Source organism: Delphinus delphis, chromosome 11 (assembly GCF_949987515.2).
Source record: "Delphinus delphis chromosome 11, mDelDel1.2, whole genome shotgun sequence".
NCBI lineage: Eukaryota > Metazoa > Chordata > Mammalia > Artiodactyla > Delphinidae > Delphinus > Delphinus delphis.
This window is the reverse complement of record NC_082693.1, coordinates 101617616-101640984: the sequence shown is the minus strand read 5'-3', so window position 1 is coordinate 101640984 and position 23369 is coordinate 101617616. Positions and strand designations below refer to the sequence as shown.

At 48.4% G+C, this 23369-nt stretch overlaps 1 protein-coding gene across 1 annotated transcript in view; it reads left to right on the top strand.

Moving 5' to 3' along the window:
- TTLL8 (tubulin tyrosine ligase like 8) overlaps positions 1–23369 on the top strand; it is a 41203-nt gene that overhangs the window by 13561 nt on the left and 4273 nt on the right. Inside the window, exons 6-10 of the mRNA XM_060024020.1 lie at positions 874–1002; positions 1860–1974; positions 3518–3643; positions 10802–10988; positions 22163–22311. Coding sequence (XP_059880003.1) covers positions 874–1002; positions 1860–1974; positions 3518–3643; positions 10802–10988; positions 22163–22311 — 706 coding nt within the window. The remainder of the gene's footprint in view (positions 1–873; positions 1003–1859; positions 1975–3517; positions 3644–10801; positions 10989–22162; positions 22312–23369) is intronic.

Here is a 23369-nt window from a genome sequence, read left to right as displayed (position 1 = left end):
CTGAGAGCGGGAACGAGGACCAAGGGCTCGAGCCCAGCGTTCAGGGAGCTGGGTGGGTGCGTTTTGGAAGTGGCGTTGGCGGCCTGGGCCCCAGCAGCCCCCTCCCTGCACCCCCCAGCAACAGTGCTGTTGTCGGGTGGGGGGAGCCAGTCCTGCCGGAACACAGGGGTCAAGGTCGATTGACCTGAGTCACGGGGGGCTTAGGTGGTCCTGATATGCTGTCTGCAGTGACCACAAAGGGTGTCCGGGTCATCTCTAGGGTAGGATTTTGGAGAATCTTTCCCTTTCCTAGTATCTCTTTGTATGGTTAGAAATTTTGACCAAAAACATGCCATTTTTGTAAACACAAAAGTGCAGACACCGAGGACACCCCAGTCACCCACCCGTTTCTCGTCCCGGGCGCCCGGGTGGCCACCAAGCCTCTGTCTCAACTTCCGTGTACGACGGTTCCTCACACACTGTGACAAATGACAGCTGCTCTCATGGGCCCCTGCATTCTGAAGGTGCGGGGGCAGCGGAGGAGCCTGTGTCCCGGCGGCCAGGGACGGGGACTCTCCCAGGTCCACACGTGGTGTGTCCCTGCGGCTGGCGTGGGCACCCATGGGGGGCGCAGCTCAGACCTCACTCGGGGCCCCTGCAGCCCAGACCCCGAACCCCCCACCCCTGTGCCATCGGAAGCCCTGTGTGGTAGCTGCTCCCACGTGAGCCCGCAGCAGACCCTCGAGGAACGTGCGAGGCCGCAGTCAGGATGGGAGTCACGGAAATCACACGCCGCTTCTCACCTAAACCCCGGTTCCTTTAGTCTTGGCGTGTCCCATTGTCAGAGACGTGAGCCTTGGGTGCTGGGTGTGGATGAAGGTTTTTTCTTGCCAGTCCAGGTTGGTAAAAAATGAAACACCATACTTCCTCTGGACAATCAAAAGGGACATCATTGACTACCACAGCCTGAGCTGCGACCAGATGCTGAATCACTACGGGAAGACGGCGTCCTTCACCACCAAGGTGAGTGGGAGGGCTGGGGGCGCAGGCGGGGCAGCACCCCGCCTCCTGAAATGCCAGCACCTCCGGAGCCGGGTGCGCCACTCGGGGACCGGTTCCCTGGGGGCGCCTCTCCAGGACTGGAGTCTCCTGCTGGCCTGGCCCGGCAGCAGAGTCCAGAGCCGCTCGTGCTGCTGCCCTCAGACCGCCCCCCAGAGCCCCTGTGCCCCTCGCCCTGTGTCCCTGGGCGGCCCCAAGCGCACAGGCCAAGCCCAAGACAGGGCAGGTGACGGCTGACACCGCAGCCCGACCCAGGCTCTGGGCCCTGGAGGGGCTCCGGATCCCAGGGGGGCCAGGCCACCCTCACCTGCGCTGTGACTTCCAACTGCAGGGGGCATTGCCACACGGGCACTTCCTGCCCTCTCCCCCTTTCAGCCGCCAGCCCGTCCAGGCAGCCGTTCACCATTTACCCTGAGGGCTGAGGCTAGGGGCGGGGCCAGCCCGGGAGGGACAGGCCTGTGTGTACCCCCTGGGAGCGATTGGGTAAAGGGGCTTCCCTGGCAACAAGGGCACCGTCCCCTAAACCCTCAAGGGTGACAGAGGAGCAGGGATGAAGTGCACGGCTGCCCCCGGGGCTCCCTGTAGGGCTCCGGCCCCGCCCCCCACATCCTTGCCAGGCCTTGGGCCGCTGGTGTCCTTCTGGGTGTGGGCTATGCGGACGGCCCAGTGGGGCCGGGCGGCTGGGGAGGGGCGGCTGCAGGAGGTGCCCTCCCGGGAGCCCACTGGAGCCGGTGCTGCCCAGCCAGGCCCGTGGGCACTAAGAGTGGTCCAAGCTGGCCTGGCGCGTGGCCGGCGGGCCTGACGTGCCGCTGTCTCTGGAGATCGGGCTGTGCGTGAGCCTGCGGAGCCTGCCGTGGTACGTCCAGGCCAACCCCGACTCCTTCTTCCCACGCTGCTACGGCCTCTGCACCGAGAGCGAGAAGCGAGAGTTCCTGGGTGAGTGGCTGGCGGCCCGGCCGAGGCGCCTGGCATTGAGCGTTGGGCCCGGCCCACCTTCCTGCAGGAGGGGCCGCAGGGCTGGGGGTGGGGGTAGGGTGATGGCGGAGGGCCCGGTCCCATCCCAGCACCTGGGACCTCAGCTCTGTTTCACGTGGTAGGAGCCAGTCTAGAAACTTCCATGGGCAGTGTCTGCAAGGCAGGAGGCCAAGTGTCAGCAGCTTGGTTCTGACGAGGCTTCTGGGAGAGGCCGGCATGGGGGTGGTGCTGGGCCTGGGTCTGGGTGCCTGGGGCACACGGGGACAACGGCCTCTGGGCTGGGGACAAAGGCTGGTGCCTGGTTCGATCTGCCTGGAGGCACAGGAGAGAGAAGGAGAAGGGCAGGGCAGGCAGGGAGGGGGTCGTTCGGGGGGGACCCGTGTTTCCTGAGTGCCCGTCTGGGGGGCTGTAGAGAGCGGCATCTGCCCAGCACCCCTGCCCTGTGCCCTGACCCCAGGCCGGGGCTCCCAGGAGCCAATGGCCGGCTGCAGGACAAGGCAGGGGCGGGGCGGGGGCAGAGGTGAGAAGCCCAGCGGGGGCAGGGCCGTGAGCAGGGGCCTCGCAAGATGGGGCGCCGGGCGGAGACCCAGAGGAGAGGGGGGCTGAGGGCGGCTGGCTGGGGAGCTCCAGGCCAGCCCTGCAGCAGGCAGTGTGCCCGCACGTCCTCGGGCAGAGGGCTGGTGATGTCAGGAGCATGTGTTCTGATGGACGGAGGGGGGTGGGTGAGGGGCCGCGTGGGGGGCTCAGGTTCTGGGTGTTTCCAGGGCAGCAGTAGTGCCAGGCCGGTGGATGCCGGGTAGGGTGGCCTCAGCTGAGGTGGGGAAGGAGCAGGTTTGGGAGAGAAGTTGCTGGAATATCCAGCTACTTGGGGTGGGGAGCAGCCTCGCCTCCCAGGCCCTTCACGGAGGCGAGCCTCCCCTGGCCGCTGCCCCTGGCATGTGACAGGCGCTCGGAGGCAGCCTGGCTCCAAGCCTGGGTCTGGGGGACCCTGAGCTGCCTCTGCGCTGGTGGATACAGCAGGGCCCCCAGCCACCCGCAGTTAGAGCGGTGGGAGCCAATGTGTCCAGGAAGGTCCGGAGGGGCTCGTGTGATGGGGAGGGTCCCGGTGCTGTCAGCAGGGGGCTCTTCTAGAAGGATCCCTCTGTGCAGGGCTGAGGACACGGGGACAGGGAGAGGTGGTGACGGTGCCACAGACCGTGGCCCTGGGGGTGCAGGAGAGGGGTGGGAAACGGGGTGTGTGGATTCTGCCTCTGGGCCTGTAGGCAGGGTGGATGCGCAGCTGGGGTGGAGGTCCTGGGGTGGATGAGGCTCCCCTCCGCAGAGGAGGGAGGATGAGTGTGGAGGTGGAGGGTGTGGACGGTGGGGGAGCGCCCGGCCCCCGGAGGGCTCTGAGGCAGGAGTGAGGCCCCCGCACGCAGTGGGATGCCGGGCTGGGAATGGCTGGCGCTGGCTGAGTTCCCGTCCCCAGCGCAGGCACAGGGGTGAGGCCTTGGTGTCCTTTCAGACGACTTCCGGCGCACGGTGGCCTCCAGCATCCTCAAGTGGGTGGTCAGCCACCGGAACTGCAGCAGGAGCACACCCAAGGGTTGGAAGGAAGAGGCCGGTGACAGTGGCCCCAGCAACAAGCAAGGTGTGTGCCGCCTCGGCGTGGCCAAGGCCGTGGCACCCCGGGAGGACAGTGACGGGAGGGGCCGTGGAGCTGTGCATCCAGGGTGGGGCTGCAGCTCTGCCCGACCCCCAGTCTCTTCCAGCAGAATGCCATGGGAATGGCGCTCCTGGGTCATGTAGGGAGTCGTGGGCCACCGTGGGTTTAGGCCTACAAGACCCAGATAAGTCCTTTTTGTTGTTATTCACTTTCATAGAACAGTTTTAGGTCCACAGTGAAGTTGAGCAGGAGGTACAGGTGTCCCGTGTACCCTCTGCCCTTTCCTCCCCTGTGTCAACATCCTCCTCCAGATGGTCCATTTGTTATAAGTGATGAACCTACACTGACACGTCATCATCACCCAGACCCCACAGGTTACATCAGGTTCCCTCTTGGTTTGGACAAATGTATAATGACATGTATCCACTGATACAGTATCTTTCAGAGTAGTTTCACTGCCCTGAAAGTCCTCTGTGGTCAGCCTGTTCATTCCTCCTGCCCCTCTGTGGTCAGCCTGTTCATTCCTCCTGCCCCCCAACATCTGAGCTTTTTGTTGTCACCACAGCTTTGCCTTTTCCAAAATGTCATGCAGTTGGAATCATACAGTGTATATGACTCAGACAGGCTCCTTTCACTTACTAATGTGCATTTAAGGTCCCTCCTTAAATCCCTCCTTAAGTCATGCCTTGATAGCTCATTTCTCTTTAGCACTGACTAACATTCCACTGTCCGGATGGAACAGAGTTTGTTCATCCTGTCACCTGTTGAAGGACATCTTGGGTGCTTTCGAGTCTTGGCAGTTATGATTAAAGCTGCATACAGGCTTTTGTGCAGCTGTAAGTTTTCCACTCACTTGGTAAATACCAAGGATCACGACTGCTGGATAATATGGCAAGAGTATGTTTAGTTTGGTAACAAACTGCCAAGCTTGTTCCAAAGTGGTTGCTACACCGTTTTGTGCTCCCGCCAGCAATGATGAGAGTTCCTGTTGCTCCACATCCTGGTGAGCATTTGGTGATGTCAGAGCTCTGGATCTTGGCTGTTCTAGTAGGTGTGTAGTGGTGTCTCACTGTAGTTTTAATTTGCGTTCCCCTGACAATATATGACGTTAAACATCTTTTAATATACTTATTTGCCATCTGTATATATTCTTTGGTGAGGAGTCTGTTCAGCTTCCCTCCAGTTTTAAATCGGGGTGTTTGTTTTATTGTTGAGTTTTAAGGGCTCTTTGCATATTTTGGGTACCAGTACTTTAGTGTATGTGTCTTTTAGAAATATTTTCTCCAAATTTACAGCTTGTTTTCTAATTCTGTTGATGATATCTTCCACAGAGCAGAAGTTTTACATTTCAGTGAAGTCCCACTTATCAATTATTTTTTTCACGGATTGTGCCTTTGGTGTTGTATCTGAAAAGTCGTCGTCATACCCAAGTTCATCTTGGTTTTCTCCTATGTTATCTTCTAGGGGTTTTATAGCTTTGTGTTTCAACTTAGGTCTATGATCCATGTTATGTTAATTTCTATGAAGGGTGTAAGGTCTGTATCTAGATTCTTTTTTTCTTTTTGGCCTGCACATATCCATTTGTTCCAGCACCATTTGTTTGCAAAGACTGTCTTTGCTCCATTGTATTGCCTTTGTGCCTTAGTCAAAGATCAGTTGACTGTATTTGTGTGGGTCTATTTCTGGGCTCTCTAGTCCACTGATCTATTTGTCTCTTTTTCACCAATACCACACTATCTTGATTATTGTAGATTTACTGTAAAGCTCAAATTTAGATGGTGTCAATCTACCAACTTTGTTCTTCTCCTTCAACATTGCGTTGGCTATTCTGGATTTTTTTGCCTCTCCATATAAACTTTAGAATCAGTTGGTCAATATCCACAAAATAACTTGCTGGGATTTTGATTGGGATTGCTTTGAATCTGTAGATCAAGTTGGGAAGAACTGACATCGTGACAATGAGTTTTTTCTATTCATGACCATAGAATCTCTCTCCATTAATTTGTTCTTCTTTGATTTAAGTAATCAGAGTTTTGTACTTTTCCTCATATAGATCTTGTACATATTTTGTTAGATTTAATTATGTATTTATTTCATATTTGGAGTGCTAATGTAATGGTATTTTGTTTTTAATTTCAAATTCCAATTATTAATTGCTGGTGTATAGGAAAGTGATTGACCATAACCACTTACTAGTTCCAGAAGTTTTTTTGTTGTTAATTCTTTTAGATTTTCTACCTAGACAATCATGTCATCTCTGAATAAAAACAGTTTTATTTCTTCTTTCCCAATTTGTTTACTTTTAATTTTCTTGTCTTATTGCATTAGCTAGGATTTCCGGTATGATGTTGAAAAGGAGTGTTGAGAAAGGACATCCTTGCTTTGCTCCTGATTTTAGTAGGAAAGATTCTAGTTTCTCACCATTAAGTATAATGTTAGCTGTAGGTTTTTTGTAGATATTCTTTATCAAGTTGAGGATATTCAACTTGATGTTCTATTCCTAGTGTTTTGTTCGTTTGTTTGTTTGTTTGGTGGTACGCAGGCCTCTCACTGTTGTGGCCTCTCCCATTGCAGAGCACAGGCTCCGGACATGCAGGCCCAGCGGCCATGGATCACAGGCCCAGCCGCTCCGTGGCATGTGGGATCCTCCCGGACCAGGGCACGAACCCATGTCCCCTGCATCGGCAGGCAGACTCTCAACCACTGTGCCACCAGGGAAGCCCCTCTATTTGTAGTTTGTTGAGAGTTTTTATCATAAGTGGGTGTTGAATATTATCAAGTGCTTTTTTTGCATCTATTGATATGATCATGTAATATTTCTTCTTTAGCCTGTTGGTATGATGGATTACATGAACTGATTCTTGAATGCTGAACCAGTTTTGCATACCTGGGATAAATGTGACTTGGTCATGGTGTATAATTCTTTTTATAAATTGTTAGATTTAATTTGCAAATATTTTGTTGAGGATTTTTGCAAATATGTTCATGAGAGATTTTGGTCAACAGTTTTCTTTTCTTGTGATACCATTGTCTAGTTTTGGTATTAGGGTAATGCTGGCCACAGAGAATGAGTTACAAAGTACTCCCTCTGCTTCTATCATCTGAAAGAGATTGTAGAGAATTGGTATACATTTTTCCTTAAATGTTTGGTAGAATTCACCTGTGAATCCACCTAGGACTGGTGCCTTCTGTTTTGGAAAGTTATTAACCATTGATTCGATTTTTTTAATAGGTATAGGACAATTCAGATTGTCTATTTCTGCTTCTTTGAGCTTTCGCAGATTGTATATTTCAAAGAATCAGTCCATTTCACCTAGATTATAAAATTCGTCGGCATAAAGTTGTTCATAGTATTCCTTTATTATCCTTTTAATGTCCATGAGATCTGTAGTGATGTCACCTCTTAGTTTTATGATATTAGTAATTTATGTCATCCATCCTTTTTTGTTTTTAGTTAACCTGACTAAAGGCTTATTAATTTTATTGATGTGTTCAAAGAACCAGCTTTTGGTTTCACTTATTTTCTCTATTGATTTCCCGTTTTCAATTTCATTGATTTCTGGTCTAAGTTTGTGTTTTTTTCTAAGTTATTTATTTTGTTTATTTATTTTTGGCTGTGTTTGGTCTTCATTGCTGCGCGTGGGCTTTCTCTAGTTGCAGTGAGTGGGGGTTACTCTTCGTTGTGGTGCACAGGCTTCTCACTGCAGTGGCTTCTCTTGTTGTGGAGCAGGGGCTCTAAGTGTGCGAGCTTCAGTAGTTGTGGCACGTGGGCTCAATAGTTGTGGCTCGCGGGCTCTAGAGCACAGGTTCAGCAGTGGCAGCACATGGACTTAGTTGCTCCGTGGCATATGGGATCTTCCCGGACCAGGGATTGAACCCATGTCCCCTGCATTGGCAGGCGGATTCTCAACCACTGTGCCACCAGGGAAGTCCCTGGTCTAAGTTTTATTATTTATTTTCTTCTGTTTGAGTTTGATTTGTTCTTCTTTTTCTGGCTTCCTAAGATAACAGCTTAGATAGTTAGTTTCAGATCTTTCTTCATTTCTAATATGTGCATTCAGTGCTATAAATTCCCCTCTAAGCACTGCTTTCATTGCATCCCACAAATTTTGATGAATTGTATTTTTATTTTCGTTCAGTTCCAAATATTTAAAATTTTTCTTGGGATTCTTCTCATTGACTCATGTGTTATCAGATGTATGTTGTTTAGTCTCCACGTACCTGAGGAGTTTTCCAGCTATCTGTATCTTCTGATTTCTGGTTTAATCCATTGTGGTCTGAGAGCATATATTTTATGATTTCTATTCTTTTACATTTGTTAAGGTGTGTTTTATGGCCCCAAAGTGGCCTATTTTGGGAACTGTTCCAAATGAGCTTGAGAAGAATGTGTATTCTGCTGTTGTTGGATGAAGTACTGTATAGATGTCCATTACATCCAGTTGGTTGACGGTGCTATTGAGTTCACCTACGTCCTTAGGATTTTCTGCCTGCTGGATCTATCCATTTCTGAGAGAGGGGTGTTGAAGTCTCCAACTCTAATAGAGCTCATCTATTTCTCCCTGAAGTTCTATCAGTTTGTGCCTCATGTATTTTGATGCTCTGTTGTTAGGCACGTACATGTTAAGTGTTGCTATGTCTTCTTGGTGTATTGACCCCTTCATCATCATGTAACATTCTTTTCATCCCTGATAGTTTTCCTTGCTCTGAAGTCTGTTCTGTCTGAAATTAATATAGATACTCCTGCTTTCCTTTATTAGTGTTAGCAGGGTATATTTCTCTCCATCCCTTTGCTTTTAATCTATATGTGTCTTCATTTACAGTGGAATTCTTGTTGAAAACACAGTTGGGTCTTATTGTTTGATCACTGTATAATCTCTTTTAATTGATACATTTAATCGTTGACATTTAAAGTGATTATTGATATGGTTGGAGTAACAGCTACCATATTTATTACTGTTTTCTATTCGTTGCCCTTGTCCTTTGTTCCTATTGTTTTCTACTCTTTTTCTGCCTCTTGTGGTTTTAATTGAGCATTTTGTATGATTTCATTTTCTTTCCCTTCCTAGCATAGCAGATATATATAGATATATATAAATTTTTTTAGTGGTTGTCCTATAGTTTGCAATATACATTTACAATGAATCAAACTGCATTTTCAAGTAACATTGACCACTTTACAGTAATGGGAATATTTTATAACAAAATATTCCTAATTCCTCCCTCCTGTGCCCTGTATCTTTGCTGTCATTTATTTCACTTATCCATAAGCTATAATCTGGATATATTTTTTCTATTTTTATTTTTAATAATAATTATTAAATTATTATGTTCTGTCAGATCAATTAAGGATTAAAAAAGTAAAGTTTTAATTTTCCCTTTATTTATTCCTTCTCTAATGCTCTTCCTTTCTTTATGTGGATCTGAGTTTCTGATTTATGCCATTTTTTTCTCTCCTAAGGATTTCTATATTTTAACATTTCTTGCAAGCCAAGTCTACTGGCAAAAAATCCCCTCTTTTTTTTTTTTTTTTTTTGTCCGATACAGTGCTTTGTGGTCCTGTGATCAGGTCTCAGTCTTTGCTGAGCCTGTGCCCTTGGACTGTGACCTTCACCACCGCTTCTCCTTTTTCCCCCTTTGGTGGGATAGGATGGCTAGAGGCGGCGGAGCTGGGTATTTTCCTGCCCCAGCGTTGATTAGGCCCTGATCAGACCCTGGCAGGTCACACTCTGGTGACTATTTCTCCTGAGGGCAGCCTTGTTAGGAACAGAGTGTTCCTTTCCTCCTCTCCCGTCAGAAACACAAGGGGATTTTCCTCCAATCCTCACTGTGACCCCAGGTCAGACTCTTGGAGGTAAAACTGACAAAAGTACGGGGCCCCCAAAGATGAGCCCTGGGGTTTCTAAGTCTCAGGATTGTCCACGCTGAGCCTCCAGCAGCTCGTCCATCGCAGCGGGTGGGTTTCCTTCCCTGGCGCCGGCTCCCAACTCGTCCATTGCAGCAGGTGGGTTTCCTTCCCTGGCGCCGGCTCCCACACAGGTTTCTGCTCTGGTGACTCTCTGTACCCGCCCATCCGTCTCGCCAGTTTGGGGCAGGCTTTTGCCCTGTGACCTCAGTTCTCGGATACATCTAAGAACAGCTGGTGATTTTCCGGTCTGTTCAGGTTTTCACCTGCTGTTGGGGTGGAGTGGCAGCTTCCAGGCTCCTTACATGCTGGACACCAGAAGTGAATTTTCACTTTAAAATGGTTATTTTTATATTTTGTGAAGTTCACCTCAGCACATTTAAGAAATGCATGTTGTAATCTCCGCAGCAACCGCAAAGCTCGAGCGCTTTCTCCCAGGTCCGTGCTCGCTGGCGGCCGCTGGGTCCATCAGGGCTGCCGTCTCAGTGGCTGTGCCTGGGGCTTGTGCAGGTGTCTCCGTACACCTTCCAAGCAGCCTTGTTCTGCAGGCTCCTGCCCCGTAGCCCCACGACAGGGCTCAGCTCTCACCCCATCTCCGCATCCAGCCTGGGGACCGCTGGCTTCATGTGGGGGGCAGGCCGCCACGTGAGGGGGGGGCCAGGTGCATGAGGTCTGCCTTCACCTGGGCGGGGGCCTCCCTGTGTTCAGTGCTCCCCAGACCAACAGCGATCTTGACTCACAGGCTCCAGAAGGAGAGGGTGCTGTGTGAGAGGTCGGATGCTCAGAGCCACAAAGCCCACACATGCTGGGGCTCTGAGAAGTGCTAGACGTACAGGGAGGTGCTCCCCCAGCCTCCCACAGGGCTGGCAGGCATCGCTGCAGGGCTGTCCACGAATACCTGTTCTTTTCTCACTGAGGACCAAGTGTGTGCTCAGAAGCAGAGGTTTTGTGGAGAGCTCATCAGAAGTGCTGTTTCATTCCCACCCGAGGGGCTGAGAGTCTAGTCGGAGGGTGTGGCGGGGAGGGGGCACAGTGCAGTGGGGGGCAGCTTCGGGAGGGGAAAGGTTACCTGCCCAGGCCCAGGTGTGGTGTCCAGGGCGGCTACCCAGAGAAGTGAGAGCCCTCACCGTGAGACCCTGAGGCACAGACAGGTGGGGTGGCCTTTGCCTGTGCCCCCAGTGGTGCCACTGCATGGGGGCGGGTGGTGGCCCAGGCCCCACGTGCTTGTCCTTGGGTTTCAGTTCCTGAGAGCACAGGATCGAGGCTCACAGGCCTCTCGGGGCAGCTGGTGGACGTCGCGTGCAGGGCGTGCGAGGCCTACCTGGGGCGGCTGGAGCACGAGGACATCGACCTCTCTGAAGACGCCACCAAGGACCTCACGGAGGACGAGTGGAAGGACCTGACCCAGCAGTACTACAGGCTCATTCAGTAAGAAGCCTGGTCGGTGCCCTCTGGGGCCTGCCCGCTGCTCGTGTTATCCAGGGGACGCCGGGTGGGCTTTAGGGGTTGTCTGGGGACGTTGGCCCCTGGGACGTCTGGGGCACCTGTCTGGGAGTTGGGGTGCCTTTTGGGGTGCCTGCCCAGGCCCTTGTTGGCTGATAAGAGGACAACACGGCCGGGCGAGCCTGTGGCACCTTGCGCACCCTGCGTGTCCTTTGCGTCATCTGGGGCCACAGCCGCCCTGGGCGTCCCCTTCGCGGCCAGGCTGCCAGGCTGGCTCTGGGTGGTCGGGACCGGCAGGGCCGTTGCTCGGCCCAGGCCTCCTGACTCCACGACCTTCAATTGCCCCCCACTACCCGGGGGCCCTCTGCGGAGGGCTGCGACCTCTCACGGTGGCCGACAGCGAGACGCTGGGGCAGAGGCGGGCCAGCACCCGCGGCGGGAGCAGCTGTCCGCCGAGGGAACATGGCAGCAAAGCTGGAGCCCTCGTTTCGGAGGGTCTGCCTGCGGTGCACACGCACCATCCCGGGGTCGTTTCTGTTGTTTTACTCCTTTCCTTCTTTGGATCAAGTACTTTCTTCTTTACTGGATGTAAATGCGGTAAAGGGCGCGCCATGTGCTGGTGGTATTTGTCCAGGAGGATACAAGTCTGCATATGTGCTCACTGTGTAGCCACCGCCCCGATCAAGATAAAGGACACTCCCCGCCCCCCAGCCCCCCAGTAACCCTTCCCAGGCAGGACCCCACCGAGGTCACACCTCCTCTGACTCCCGCCACCTCCACCAATGTTGCTGTGGAATTTCATATTCACGGAATCGTACAGGCCGGGCTGTCTCGTTTGTGACTCTTCTGCTCAACACAAGACCTGCGAGATTTATCCAAGTCGGTGCAGAAGCTCATTCTTTTCTGTTGCTGTGCGGAATCCCATCCTTTCAATAGACCGCAGAGCCCTTACTCCTTCTGCTGTGGGTGGGCAGGTGGGATACCAGCAGTCTTAACCAATTCCCAAAGTGGCTGTGCACCTCCATAAGCCAGCCGTGATACGCGTCCACGCGCCCCACTCCCCGCGCCGCGGACAGCCCTCGGCACTGTCACACTTTTTCATTTTCCCTTCCTCGTCGTCTCGTCGCGGTCTTAGTTTGCGTTTCTCTGATGACCGATGGTGATGAACATACTTTCATATGCTTACTGGCCATTTGGCTATGTTCTCTCGTGAAGTGCTTATTCAAATCTTTTGATCATTAAAGAGAAAGAGGTTGGTTCTCTGTTTATAAAGTTGGTTTCTAAGAGTTCTCGACATTTTCGTCACCAAGTCCTTTGTTGGAGAGGTGCATTAAGCCTGCCTTCTCCCGGTGCATGACTTGTCTTTTTACCTTTCAGTGGAATTTCTTGATGAGGTCCACTGTTTTCATTTTTTCCCTATTATGGTAGGTCGAGTGCTGGTTAAGAAATCTTTGACTCTTCGAGGTCATGAAGATGTTCCCCTATGATTTCTTCTACATGTTTTACTGTTTTTCCGTTCACTTTTAGCTTTTCATGATTAATTAATCTTAACTTTTGTGTAAGATAAGAGATAAAGATCAAGGTTCTTTTTTGTATAGAGATTTTCACTGTGAATAAAAAATAAACATGAATTTTGGCGGAACTTCCTTTCAGCCCTGATCAGCACTGATCTGTTTTGGTAACTGTTTCATTTACACTTGAATACGACGTGTATCTGCATTGCTAGGTGGTGTGTTATTAAAAGTGTCAATTAAGTCAAGTTAGTGATTCAAATCTATATTCTTACTGATTACTTCGCCTGCGTGTTCTCTGAGATACTGAGAGAGCTTAGTTAAAATCTCCAACTGTATTTGAGGTATTAATAGACGTAAAGAGGGTATTTCATAACAAAAGAATCCGATCAAAGGAATCAAAGCAATCTGGACTTAGATGTAGTGAATACCGCATCAGAATATATAAAACAATCACAGAATTAAGAAGAGAAATAGAAATGCAACTGATTTTTGCGTGGTGACTTTGTATTCTGCTGCTTTGCTGAATTCATTTGTTAGCTGTTCAGTTTTGGGGAGAGTCTGAGAAGGACTTGTATTCGTTCTTCTTTAAATGTCTGGTAGATTTCACCAGGAAAGCCATCACGTCTAGGGCATTTCTTTGTTGGGAGGGTTCTGATTACTGATTCAAGCCCCTTAGTTGCTATAGGTCTGTTCATATTTTCTGTGTCCTCATGATTTAGTCTTGGTAGGTTCTGTGTTTCTGGAAATTTGTGTATTTCATCTAAGTTATCCAGTTTATTGGGGTACAGCTGTCCATAGTACTCTCTTATAATCTTTTTATTTTTGTAAAATCAGTAGTAATGTCCCTCATATCATTTTTGATTTTAGTAACTTGAGTTTTCTCTGTTTTCTCCTTAGTCCATCTAGCTAAACGTTCATCTACTTTGTTGATCTTTTCAATGAACCAACTTTTGGTTTTATTCATTTTCTCTATTGTTTTTCTATTTTGATTAATTCTGCTCTAATCTTCAGTATTTCCTTCCTCCTGCTAGCTTTGGGTTTAGTTTGTTCTTCTTTTTCTAGTTTCTTAAGCTGTAAAGTTAGGTTATTGGTTTGAGATTTTTCTCATTTTTTAATGTAAGCCTTTATAGCTCTACATTTTCCCCTTGGTACTGTTTTCATTACATCCCATAAGTTTTGACATGTTGTGTTTTAATTTTCATTTATCTCTAAGTATTTTCTTTTTTCTTTAAATTTTATTTATTTAGTTAGTTAGTTTTGGCTGCACTGGGTCTTCGTTGCGGTGCACAGGCTTCTCATTGCGGTGGCCTGTCTTGTCACGTAGCCGGGGCTCTAGGCGCACGGGCTTCAGTAGTTGTGGACACGGGCTCAGTAGTTGTGGCTCTCAGTCTCCAGAACGCAGGCTCAGTAGTTGTGGCACACGGGCTTAGTTGCTCCATGGCATGTGGGAATCTTCCCAGACCAGGGCTTGAACCCATGTCCCCTGCAATGGCAGGTGGATTCTTATCCACTGTGCCACCAGGGAAGTTCCTATCTCTAAGTATTTTCTAATTTCCCTTGTGGTGTCTACTTTTATCCATTGGTTGTTTAAGAAAGTGTTGTTGAATTTCCACAGATTTGTGAATTTTCCAGTTGTACTTCTGTCATTGATTTCTAACTTCATCTCGTTGTGATCAGAGAGGATACTTTGTATGATATCTATCTTTTAGAACCTATTAAGAGTTAATTTGTGGCCTAACTTACGGTCTATCTTGGAGAATGTCTCATGTGCACTTAAGAATGATGTGTATGTTGTTGTTGGGTTGAGTGTTCTGTGTGTTTCTGTTAGATTTAGTTGATTTACTGTGTTAAGTCATCTATTTCCTTATCTTCCGTCTTGCTCTTTTATTCATTATTGAGAGTGTAGGGTATTGAAGTCTCCAGTTATTGTAGAACTCTCTGTTTCTCCCTTCAATTCTGTCAGTTTCTACTTCATGTACTTTGATGGTCTGTCATTAGATGCATAACTTTTTATAATCGTTATGTCTTCTTGCTGAAGAAGATGTAACCTTTATTAATATATTATGTCCTTCTTTATCTCTGGTAACCTGTTCGACTGCAAATCTATTTTGTCTGATATTAGTATAGCCACATCTCCTCTCTTTAGTTACTGTTTGCATGGAATATCTTTTCCATCCTTTTACTTTCAGTCTATTTGTGTCTTAGATCTAAAGTGAGTCTCTTCTAGACAGCATATGGTTGGATCGTGTGTTTTAAATTCATTCTGCAGATCTATGTCTTTTGATTGGAGAGTTTAGTCCACTTACATTAAAAATAATAACTGATAAGAAGGGACTTCTTTTTTTTACAGCTAAATTTTTTAAAATAAATTTATTTTATTTTTGGCTGTGTTGGGTCTTCGTTGCTGCGTGGGTTTTCTCTAGTTATGGCGAGCTGGAAACTCTGGGAATCAGGTTCTCCTCCTTCTCCAGGGCTTGCTGTTTCATGTTATTGTTTCTGTTTATTGTTTTTGGTTTTTTGATTTCTGTAGTCTGTCTCTGTGCCTGAGGTGTAAATTTAAGGTCTTCTTAGGTCTTTTCTATGCCTTTCTCTGGGCATGCACAGTCACTTTCTAATTTTCCCTTTATATGCAGTTGTTTTAAAATGTCCTAGTCTTTTAATGTCTGGCTCTCCAAAAGGGAAGAAGAATAAAATGAAGGGGAGGGAAGGGTGCTGGCCCTTTAAATCTCCTGGAAGGCTCTTCAGCTGGAGGGGGTGGGGCTTATAACACTGTGGGGGGAGGTCCAGCAATAATGGCGGCCTGTCTGATTTGTCTGTACCTCTATCATCAGGAGGAGCAATCAGTGATCAGAGAGAGCACAGATCCCCAATGTCTGGAGGACAGGGTCCTTTCTTTCCCCGCCCTGGCGCCTGCAAGCTGTGTGCACCCTGCCGCAGAGCCCATGCACAGCTGCCTACCACAGGGGTGGGAGACGCGGAGCTGCCACGGTAATAAGAACTGGTACTGACCAAAATTAACTTCGATTTACTGTCTAAGGCTTCCCTCGGAGGTTGCACACGTTTAGTAGACCCCAGAGTTCCAAAACAGTTGCATCAGATTCTGCCAGTGCAATTGTTGTCTAGGTGGGGAGACAGATTCCTGGTGCTTCCTATTCTGCCATCTTCCCAGAATCCTCCCTTCTACACATGTTTTAATTACATGTGAGGTATTTATTATTGCTTTAAATAGTCAGCAATTTTATATTTTCCTACGTATTAACCTTTTTAAGGGACCTTCATTCATTTCTGCAGTTTCATTATTATTTTCTTTCATCCTAAAAAACATCTTTCAGTATTTCTTCTAGTGACAATCTGTTGGTTAAGAACCCTCTGATTATTTTGTCTGAAGAAGTAGAATTTTACATTTTTTTAAAAGTTAAGCATTTTTTAAAATTAATTAATTAATTTTTTGGCCACATTGGGTCTTCACTGCTGCGCGGGCTTTCTCTAGTTGAGGTGAGCAGGGACTACTCTTCGTTGCGGTGCGTGGGCTTTTCATCGTGGTGGCTTCTCTTCTTGTGGAGCAAGGGCTCTAGGTGTGTGGGCTTCAGTAGTTGTGGCACGTGGGGTCAGTAGTTGTGGCAAACGGGCTTAGTTGCTCCATGCCATGTGGAATCTTCCTGGACCAGGGCTTGAACCTGTGTCCCTTGCATTGGCAGGTGGATTCTTAACCACTGTGCCACCAGGGAAGTCCTTACATTCACTTTTTAAAAAAATATTTATTTATGGCTATGTTGGGTCTTCGTTTCTGTGCAAGGGCTTTCTCCAGTTGTGGCAAGCAGGGGCCACTCTTCATCGTGGTGCGCAGGCCTCTCACTATCTCGGCCTCTCTTGTTGCAGAGCACAGGCTCCAGATGCACAGGCTCAGTAGTTGTGGCTCATGGGCCCAGTTGCTCCGTGACATGTGGATCTTCCCAGACCAGGGCTCGAACCTGTGTCCCCTGCATTGGCAGAGAGATTCTCAACCACTGCGCCACCAGGGAAGCCCCCTTACATTCATTTTTTAAAGATATTTTCACCTGAATAAAATTCTAGCTTTGCAGAGGTTTTTGTTGCTTTTGCATTTTAATATATTGTTCTATCATCTTCTGGCTTTCATAATTTTATTTACAAATCGTCTGTAGTATTGTTTGTGTCCTTTGAAGGTAATGTCTTTTTATCTGGGTGCTTTAAGATCTTCTTTTTATCTTTGGTTCTCGGCAGTCTTGTTACAATGCTTTTAGGAGCAGTTTTCTTTGTATTTATCTGACTTTGGGTTTGTGGGGCTTATTTTATCTGTTAGTTGGAGCTTCCCATCAAATTTGGAAAATTCTTGGCCATTAATTTTTCCGGTATTGTCTCTGCCCCATTCTTCCTCTAACTCTGTCTGGATTCCAATTACACATATGTTAGACTGTGTCCCACATGTCTTACACTGGTCTCATCTCTCATCATCATGACAGTCTTTCTAATATCTTTGAGTCTAATTCTAAACTATATATTCTCTTCCACTGACCTTGCTATCTTTTACCTAGTGATAGTCCTGTACATTTTTAATTACTGTATATTTATGATTTAATTCATGGTAGAAATAGTCCATTCCCTTTACTCCCTTTTCCAGAAATTTTCTATTTATTCTCACGTATGAATCCTTCTAGATCCATTGCCCTGGTAACTAGTGCAGTTTGTCATCTTTTCATGTTTATTAGCCATGTGGATATGCTCTTTTGTGAATTCACTGTTCAAGTTTCTTGCCCATCCTTCTATTGTCTCCCATTCTGTGGCTTTTTTTCATTCTCTTCAAGATGTGTTTTGATAGAGTGAAAATCTTTAGTCATAATAGAGTCCAATTATCTTAGTTTCTCTTCATGATTGATGTTTTATAATACTATTCAAAGAGTCCCTGCTGTTTCCAAGTCATGAATTTATACTCCTATGTTTTCTTCTAAAATATTCATTATTTTACCTTTCATATATTTTTACACATGCCCTTTTGGAGTTGATTTTTGTGTATGGGGTTAGGTAGGTATCAAGATGTATTTTTCCATATGAATATTGGAAATGACTTATAATTTATTGAAAAGTATTTCTTTTCCCACTGTACGGCCTTGTCATAAATCAGAGTAGCATTAATATAGCTGAAACGGAACTAACCCTTCGATCAGCAAACAGACTGGTGTACTCACAGCAGGGCAGTCTTTGCCACCATAAATCTTCGTAATCATACAGGAGGAATCCAATTGTTTCCACTTCTTCCATATACATTTATTGAGTTATAATTTGAATGCCATAGACTCCATTAATTGTAAATGTACTATTCAATGATTTTTGGTAAATTCACAAAGTTGTAGAAAACCACAATCCAGTATTAGGACATGTCCATCACCCCATAAAATTCTCTTGTTCCCATCTTCAGTCACTCTTTGTTCAGAACCCCCGTCCTCTCCAGCCACTAATCTTTTTCTGTCTCTGTGGGTTGTATTTTCTGGTTTTTAATAATACTGAGTCTTCCAATCCATAGATATAGAATGCTTCTCCACTTGTTTAGGACTTTTAAAATGTGTATCAACAATGTTTTATAGTTTTCAGAGTTCAAAATTTATACTTCTCTTGCTAAATGTATTCCTGTATGTTTTATTATTTTTAATACTATTATGAATGGAATTAATTTCTTAATTTTAGGATTTTTGTTGGTAGCATATAGGAATGCAATTGATTTTTGTATATTGATCTTGTAACTGTGACTTTTTGCTGAATTCATTTATTAGTTCTAATAGTTTGCAGTGTGTGTGTGTGTTCCTTAGAATTTTCTACATACAGGATATGTCATTGTAGAAAACAATTTTATTTCGTCATTTCCAGTCTTGAGTTCCAGGGACTCAAGGTCGGTCTCACATCCAAAAGTTGATCAGTGGCATATTCTACAACCTTAAAAGGAAGGAAGTTCTGTCAAATGCTACAACGTGGATGGACCTTGAGAACGTTATAATGTGCGAAATAAGCAAGACACAAAAAGATAAATAATGTATGATTCCACTCATATGAGGTACTCAGAGTCATCAAAATTACAGAGTCAGAAAGTAGAATGGTGGTTGCCAGGGGCTAGGAGTTCATGGGTACAGAGTTTCAGTTTACAAGATGATGGTGGTGATATTTGCACAACGTGAGTGTACTTAGAAATATTTAAGGTGGTAAATTTAATGTTATGTGTATTTTACCACAATAAGATTTTTGGGAAAAAAAGTAAATTGGTAAATTTCATCGTGTTTACAGAATAAAGAAGAAAAACTGTATGAGCGTCTCAGTAGATGCAAAACACTGATGGAATTCAATGTGTCCATGTTAAGTTTTGTTGCTGTTTTTAGCAAACTAGGAAAAGAAAGAAACCTCCTTAATTTGATAAAGTTTATCTACAAAAATCCTAAAGCTAATATATTTCTTAATGGTCATGAACTGAAAGCGTTCCCCTAGAAATCAGAATGAAACAAAAATTCCCACTATCGTGACATCTAGTCAGTATTGACTGAACAATCTGTTGAGTTTAATAGTACAAGAAAAAGAAAGAAAAGGCAAAAAATCAGAAAGGAAGACATAAAACTCTTTACTTACTGATGACCTAATTGTGCACATAGAAAATTTTAACAATCATAAAGAAAGTATCATAATTAAGTCAGTTTAGCAAGATCACTAGGTACCAGGTCAATATACGAAAGCCCACTGTATTTCTGTAACAGTCACAAAATGAAATTTACAATAACATCAGAAACCTACAAATATCCAGAAAAAATATAACAAAATACAAGGAAAACCCTAAACTGAAAATTATAAAATTATACAGAGAAATTAAAGACCCAATAAGTGTGTGTGTGTGTGTTGTGTGTGTGTGTGTGTACGTGTGTGTGTATAAAACCACATGCATGAATTAGAAGACTCAGTGGTATAGAGACGTTTGTTTTTCCCAAACTAATCTATAGATTCATTGTAATCCCCATCAAAATCCATGCAAGGGGGCTTCCCTGGTGGCGCAGTGGTTGAGAGTCCGCCTGCCGATGCAGGGGACACGGGTTCGTGCCCCGGTCCGGGAAGATCCCATGTGCCGCGGAGCGGCTGGGCCCGTGAGCCATGGCCGCTGAGCCTGCGCGTCCGGAGCCTGTGCTCCGCAACGGGAGAGGCCACAGCAGTGAGAGGCCCGCGTACCGCAAAAAAAAAAAAGAAGAATTTCTTAAATAGTTCTCTAAGAGCACTAATCATAATTTAAAAGTTGATAAATTGTACTTTATTGACATTAAGAACTCTGTTTATCAAAAAACACTACAAAGAGAATGAAAAGACAAGCCACAAACTGGAGGACCATATTTACAACACGTATATCCAACAGAGGTCTCGGATCTAGGATGTTTAAAGGACGCCCATAAATCAGTAAGAGAAACAATCCCATGGGAAATGTCACATAAGAAGACAGCAAACGGCCAATCAGCACATGAAGAGACACTTAGCATCACTGAATTCATAATTCAAGGGTGAATTAAAACCACAGAGATGCCACTGCACACCCACAAGATCGGCTGAAAGGTCAGCCGAGATGTGGAGCGGCCGGAGCCTAAATCTGCTGGGGGGGGGGGCGGCGGGGGTGTCTGGAAATGGGTGGAGCCTGTCTAGAAAAGCCTCAGGCATTTCGTATAAATTGAGGCATCTACATACCCTACGACCCAGCTCTGCCGTGCTTGGGGCGTTTGTCCAAGAGAAATGAAAACACATCTGCAGAGGGTCTTCATTCGTAATCTGGAAACCACCAGCGGTGTGAAGAACTTGCTGCTGATGCCTGCAGCACCACACGTGGCTCTCCACGTCGTTCTGTTGACTGAACGAGCCCCGGTGTGAAGCTGGAGGCGTCCACACAGGGGCGGGGAGGACAGGGCAGAGGCAGACGGGTCTGGCCGACGTGGTCTCCAGGGCAGCATTTTGAGGGGTTGGAAGTGTTTGCATCTGGACCCGGGTGGCACCTGCACGTGCGAGAATGGGCAGCTCTCCCCGCAGGGCTGTGCCCTTGGCTCGAAGTCCCAGGTGTAACCAGTGGGTGGCAGCAGCAGACCCCGCAAGGGCCGCGGTGGCACCTTCCGAGCTAGGGGGCTCGTTAGGGAACCGGAGGGCGGTTAGCTCGGTCTGTCCCCGTTCCTTCCTTGTTGAGGCGCCCGGGGTCCCACGCGTGGTGTGCGTGTCGTCAGGACCAGAAGGGCAGATGCTGTGTCCCTTTCTTGTCATCAGCATCTGGGGGGACAGTGCTTGTTCTCTGGCGATTATGAGGGTGTCTGGGACAGGGAGCTTGGCCAGGCCTTCGCCTTAGGCTGGGGTCCCGCCTCCTCCCGTCCGTCCTCTAACCCCCAGGGGGAAGCGACTGTTTTCCTATTGTGATGCACAGACTCACAGGGGACTCCATCCTGCCCGGATGCCGCTGCAAGGGCTTGGACACCCTGGGGAGACAGTGGGGACCCTTCCCTGGGGGAAGATCAACCCCTGTCTTCTTCCTGAGCCCAAGTCGAGATTGCATTTGCTGGTGTCCTGGGCAGCTCTGCCCCTGGCCATCAGGCTGGGCTCTCGGGGACCTGCCTCATTTCTCACGGCATCCGGGCCGGTCTCTGCTGCCGGGCGGGAGGGTTACAGACAGCTCGGGACTCACACCTGCTTCCGCCAGGTCCTGTCTTCTCCCTGGGGTCAGGTAGAGCGTGTGCACCACCAAGGTGGGCCAGGGGGCTCCGGGGGCTCCCCTTCTGTGTGTCCTGTTAGAACCAGGGGGCGTGGCCCCGTCTGACTCGTCACCCACGTTCCCTGCACCAAAGGGGGCTCCTGCTTTCTCACGCCCCAAACTCTGCTCCTCGGTATGGGGCCTCTCCCCCACCACAGGGGACCCCACTCATCGCTACTCCCTCCCTGTTGCCCCCCCTTCCCAGCAGGGTGGGCACAACATTGTGCACAGACGTCTGTGTCCCAGAAGGCTTTTTCCCCACGCCAGGGCCATCCCCGCAGTTGGTGGCAGGTGGCCTCGGGGCCCAGCGCAGTGTCCTCTGCTGCAGTCCACCCTCGTGTGGGGTTGCGATGCGGCCCGGGCAGGGGTGGGGCTCCTGGTCCCAGGCTTCAGGGACGCACCAGCATCGAGCTCTGAACGCACGCAGACAGCTGTGCCGTCTGCCTCCCTTATTCCCTTCAGTTACGGTGGCTTCCCGGGGCGGCCCCATGGCTGCCGTGACCGTGTGGCCACCAGCCACTCTGGCAGTCGAGCCCACGGGACACTAAGCTGGCGTCCAGCCCGCGTCAGCTGCAGGACCCTGGGTGCTGCCGGCGTGGGCAGCTCGGCTTTCCCACACGGGCCTGCAAGGGCCACCCTACGTGGGTCCGGCACAAGAACCCTGGCCTTCATGTCCCGGCACCTTTTCTGGGCCCAGGCACAGCGCCCCGGGGTGTCCTCAAATCGGGGGTCCCCACCACCCTACAGGCCACGTTCCCGGGCACCCGTCGGGCAGGCAGGAGGATGTTCTGAGCCTGCCCCTCGCCCTTTCCTCGGGCGGCCACCTGCTGGCACCTGGGCACCGCCCTCAGAGCCTCACGGGCTTTCTGGATCTTGCTTTGTAGCGGCGAGGCGTTCATCTCCAATTCCAGAAATTACTTTTCGCAGTGCCAAGCTCTGCTGAAGAAAATCACCTCTGTGAACCCTCAGACGGAGATCGACGGGCTTCGGAACATCTGGATCGTAAAGCCCGCGGCCAAGTCCCGGGGACGAGGTGAGTCCCAAGCCGGGCGCCCTGCGGGGACAGCCAGCCGTGGCAGCGGGGGGACTGGGCGCCAGGCTCCCTGGGGGGCTCAGGACTCGCGGGTCCCGGGGAGCGGGCATCCCAGTGACCCTGGTGTTCATGGCTGCTCTTCCAAATTTTGCTAAGTAATTAGGATTCATTAGGAAGTTCCGTCTCTAGTCCTCAGGTAGACTGTCTGTAGTTTTCTCCTCGTATTTGCTTTGCTCGCCAGCTGCTGCAATGGAGCAAGGACTCCGCATCCAGCAGCAGTGGGGGCCTGGGCGCAGGGCGGTCATAAGAGCCCCAGAGGCACTGGCCTCTTGCAGGCGCATCCTGAGAGCCCTGTGAGCTCCGTCCCGGGACCCCGGTTTTCTACTTCTCCTTGCGTCACGGCTGTGACCGTGCCCTTTTCTTTATTCCTAATGGTGAATACTGTGGGTTCTTCATTTAAAAACAGGATTTCAGGGTGATTTTCCAATCTTAGGAGTGTTTCCAAAGAACCAACTTTTGGTTGCATTTGTTCAATTTTCCTGTTCGCGCTTGGTGCTGACTTAAATGCTAAGCTTATTTATTCCCAAACATCCTTGTGCAACAGTAGAAGCTTTCAGGCTATGGAAATGTCCTCAGAATACAGCCTTCCCTGCACCCTCTTGTTTATGTTATATGATGTTCTCTTTTTCCTGAGTATCTAAACAGACCTTACCTTTTGTTTGCATATTCTATTTGCCCCTTGAGTTATTTGAGGGGTTTTACTGTTGCTGTGAATTCAGAAGTGGTTACTTTTTATGAGATATTTTAAAAAGCTTTATTAATTTGTGAATATCCTGCATTCAGGCTGTCCTGAAACGTTCTCTTTCCCGAGCTTCTGCCTGCTCTCAGCAAGCACCCTCCTGGGCCGGGCCTGTGTTCCCCCCCGGGCTCTCTCCTGAGCCCAGACCTTCCACCCACTGCCGACACTGCATCCCCGGGGACGCTCCACAGACACCTCAAACCCACCTGTTCATAACCGAGTGCACGCCATTGTGCCTGGTCACTGGCTATGCGCCCAC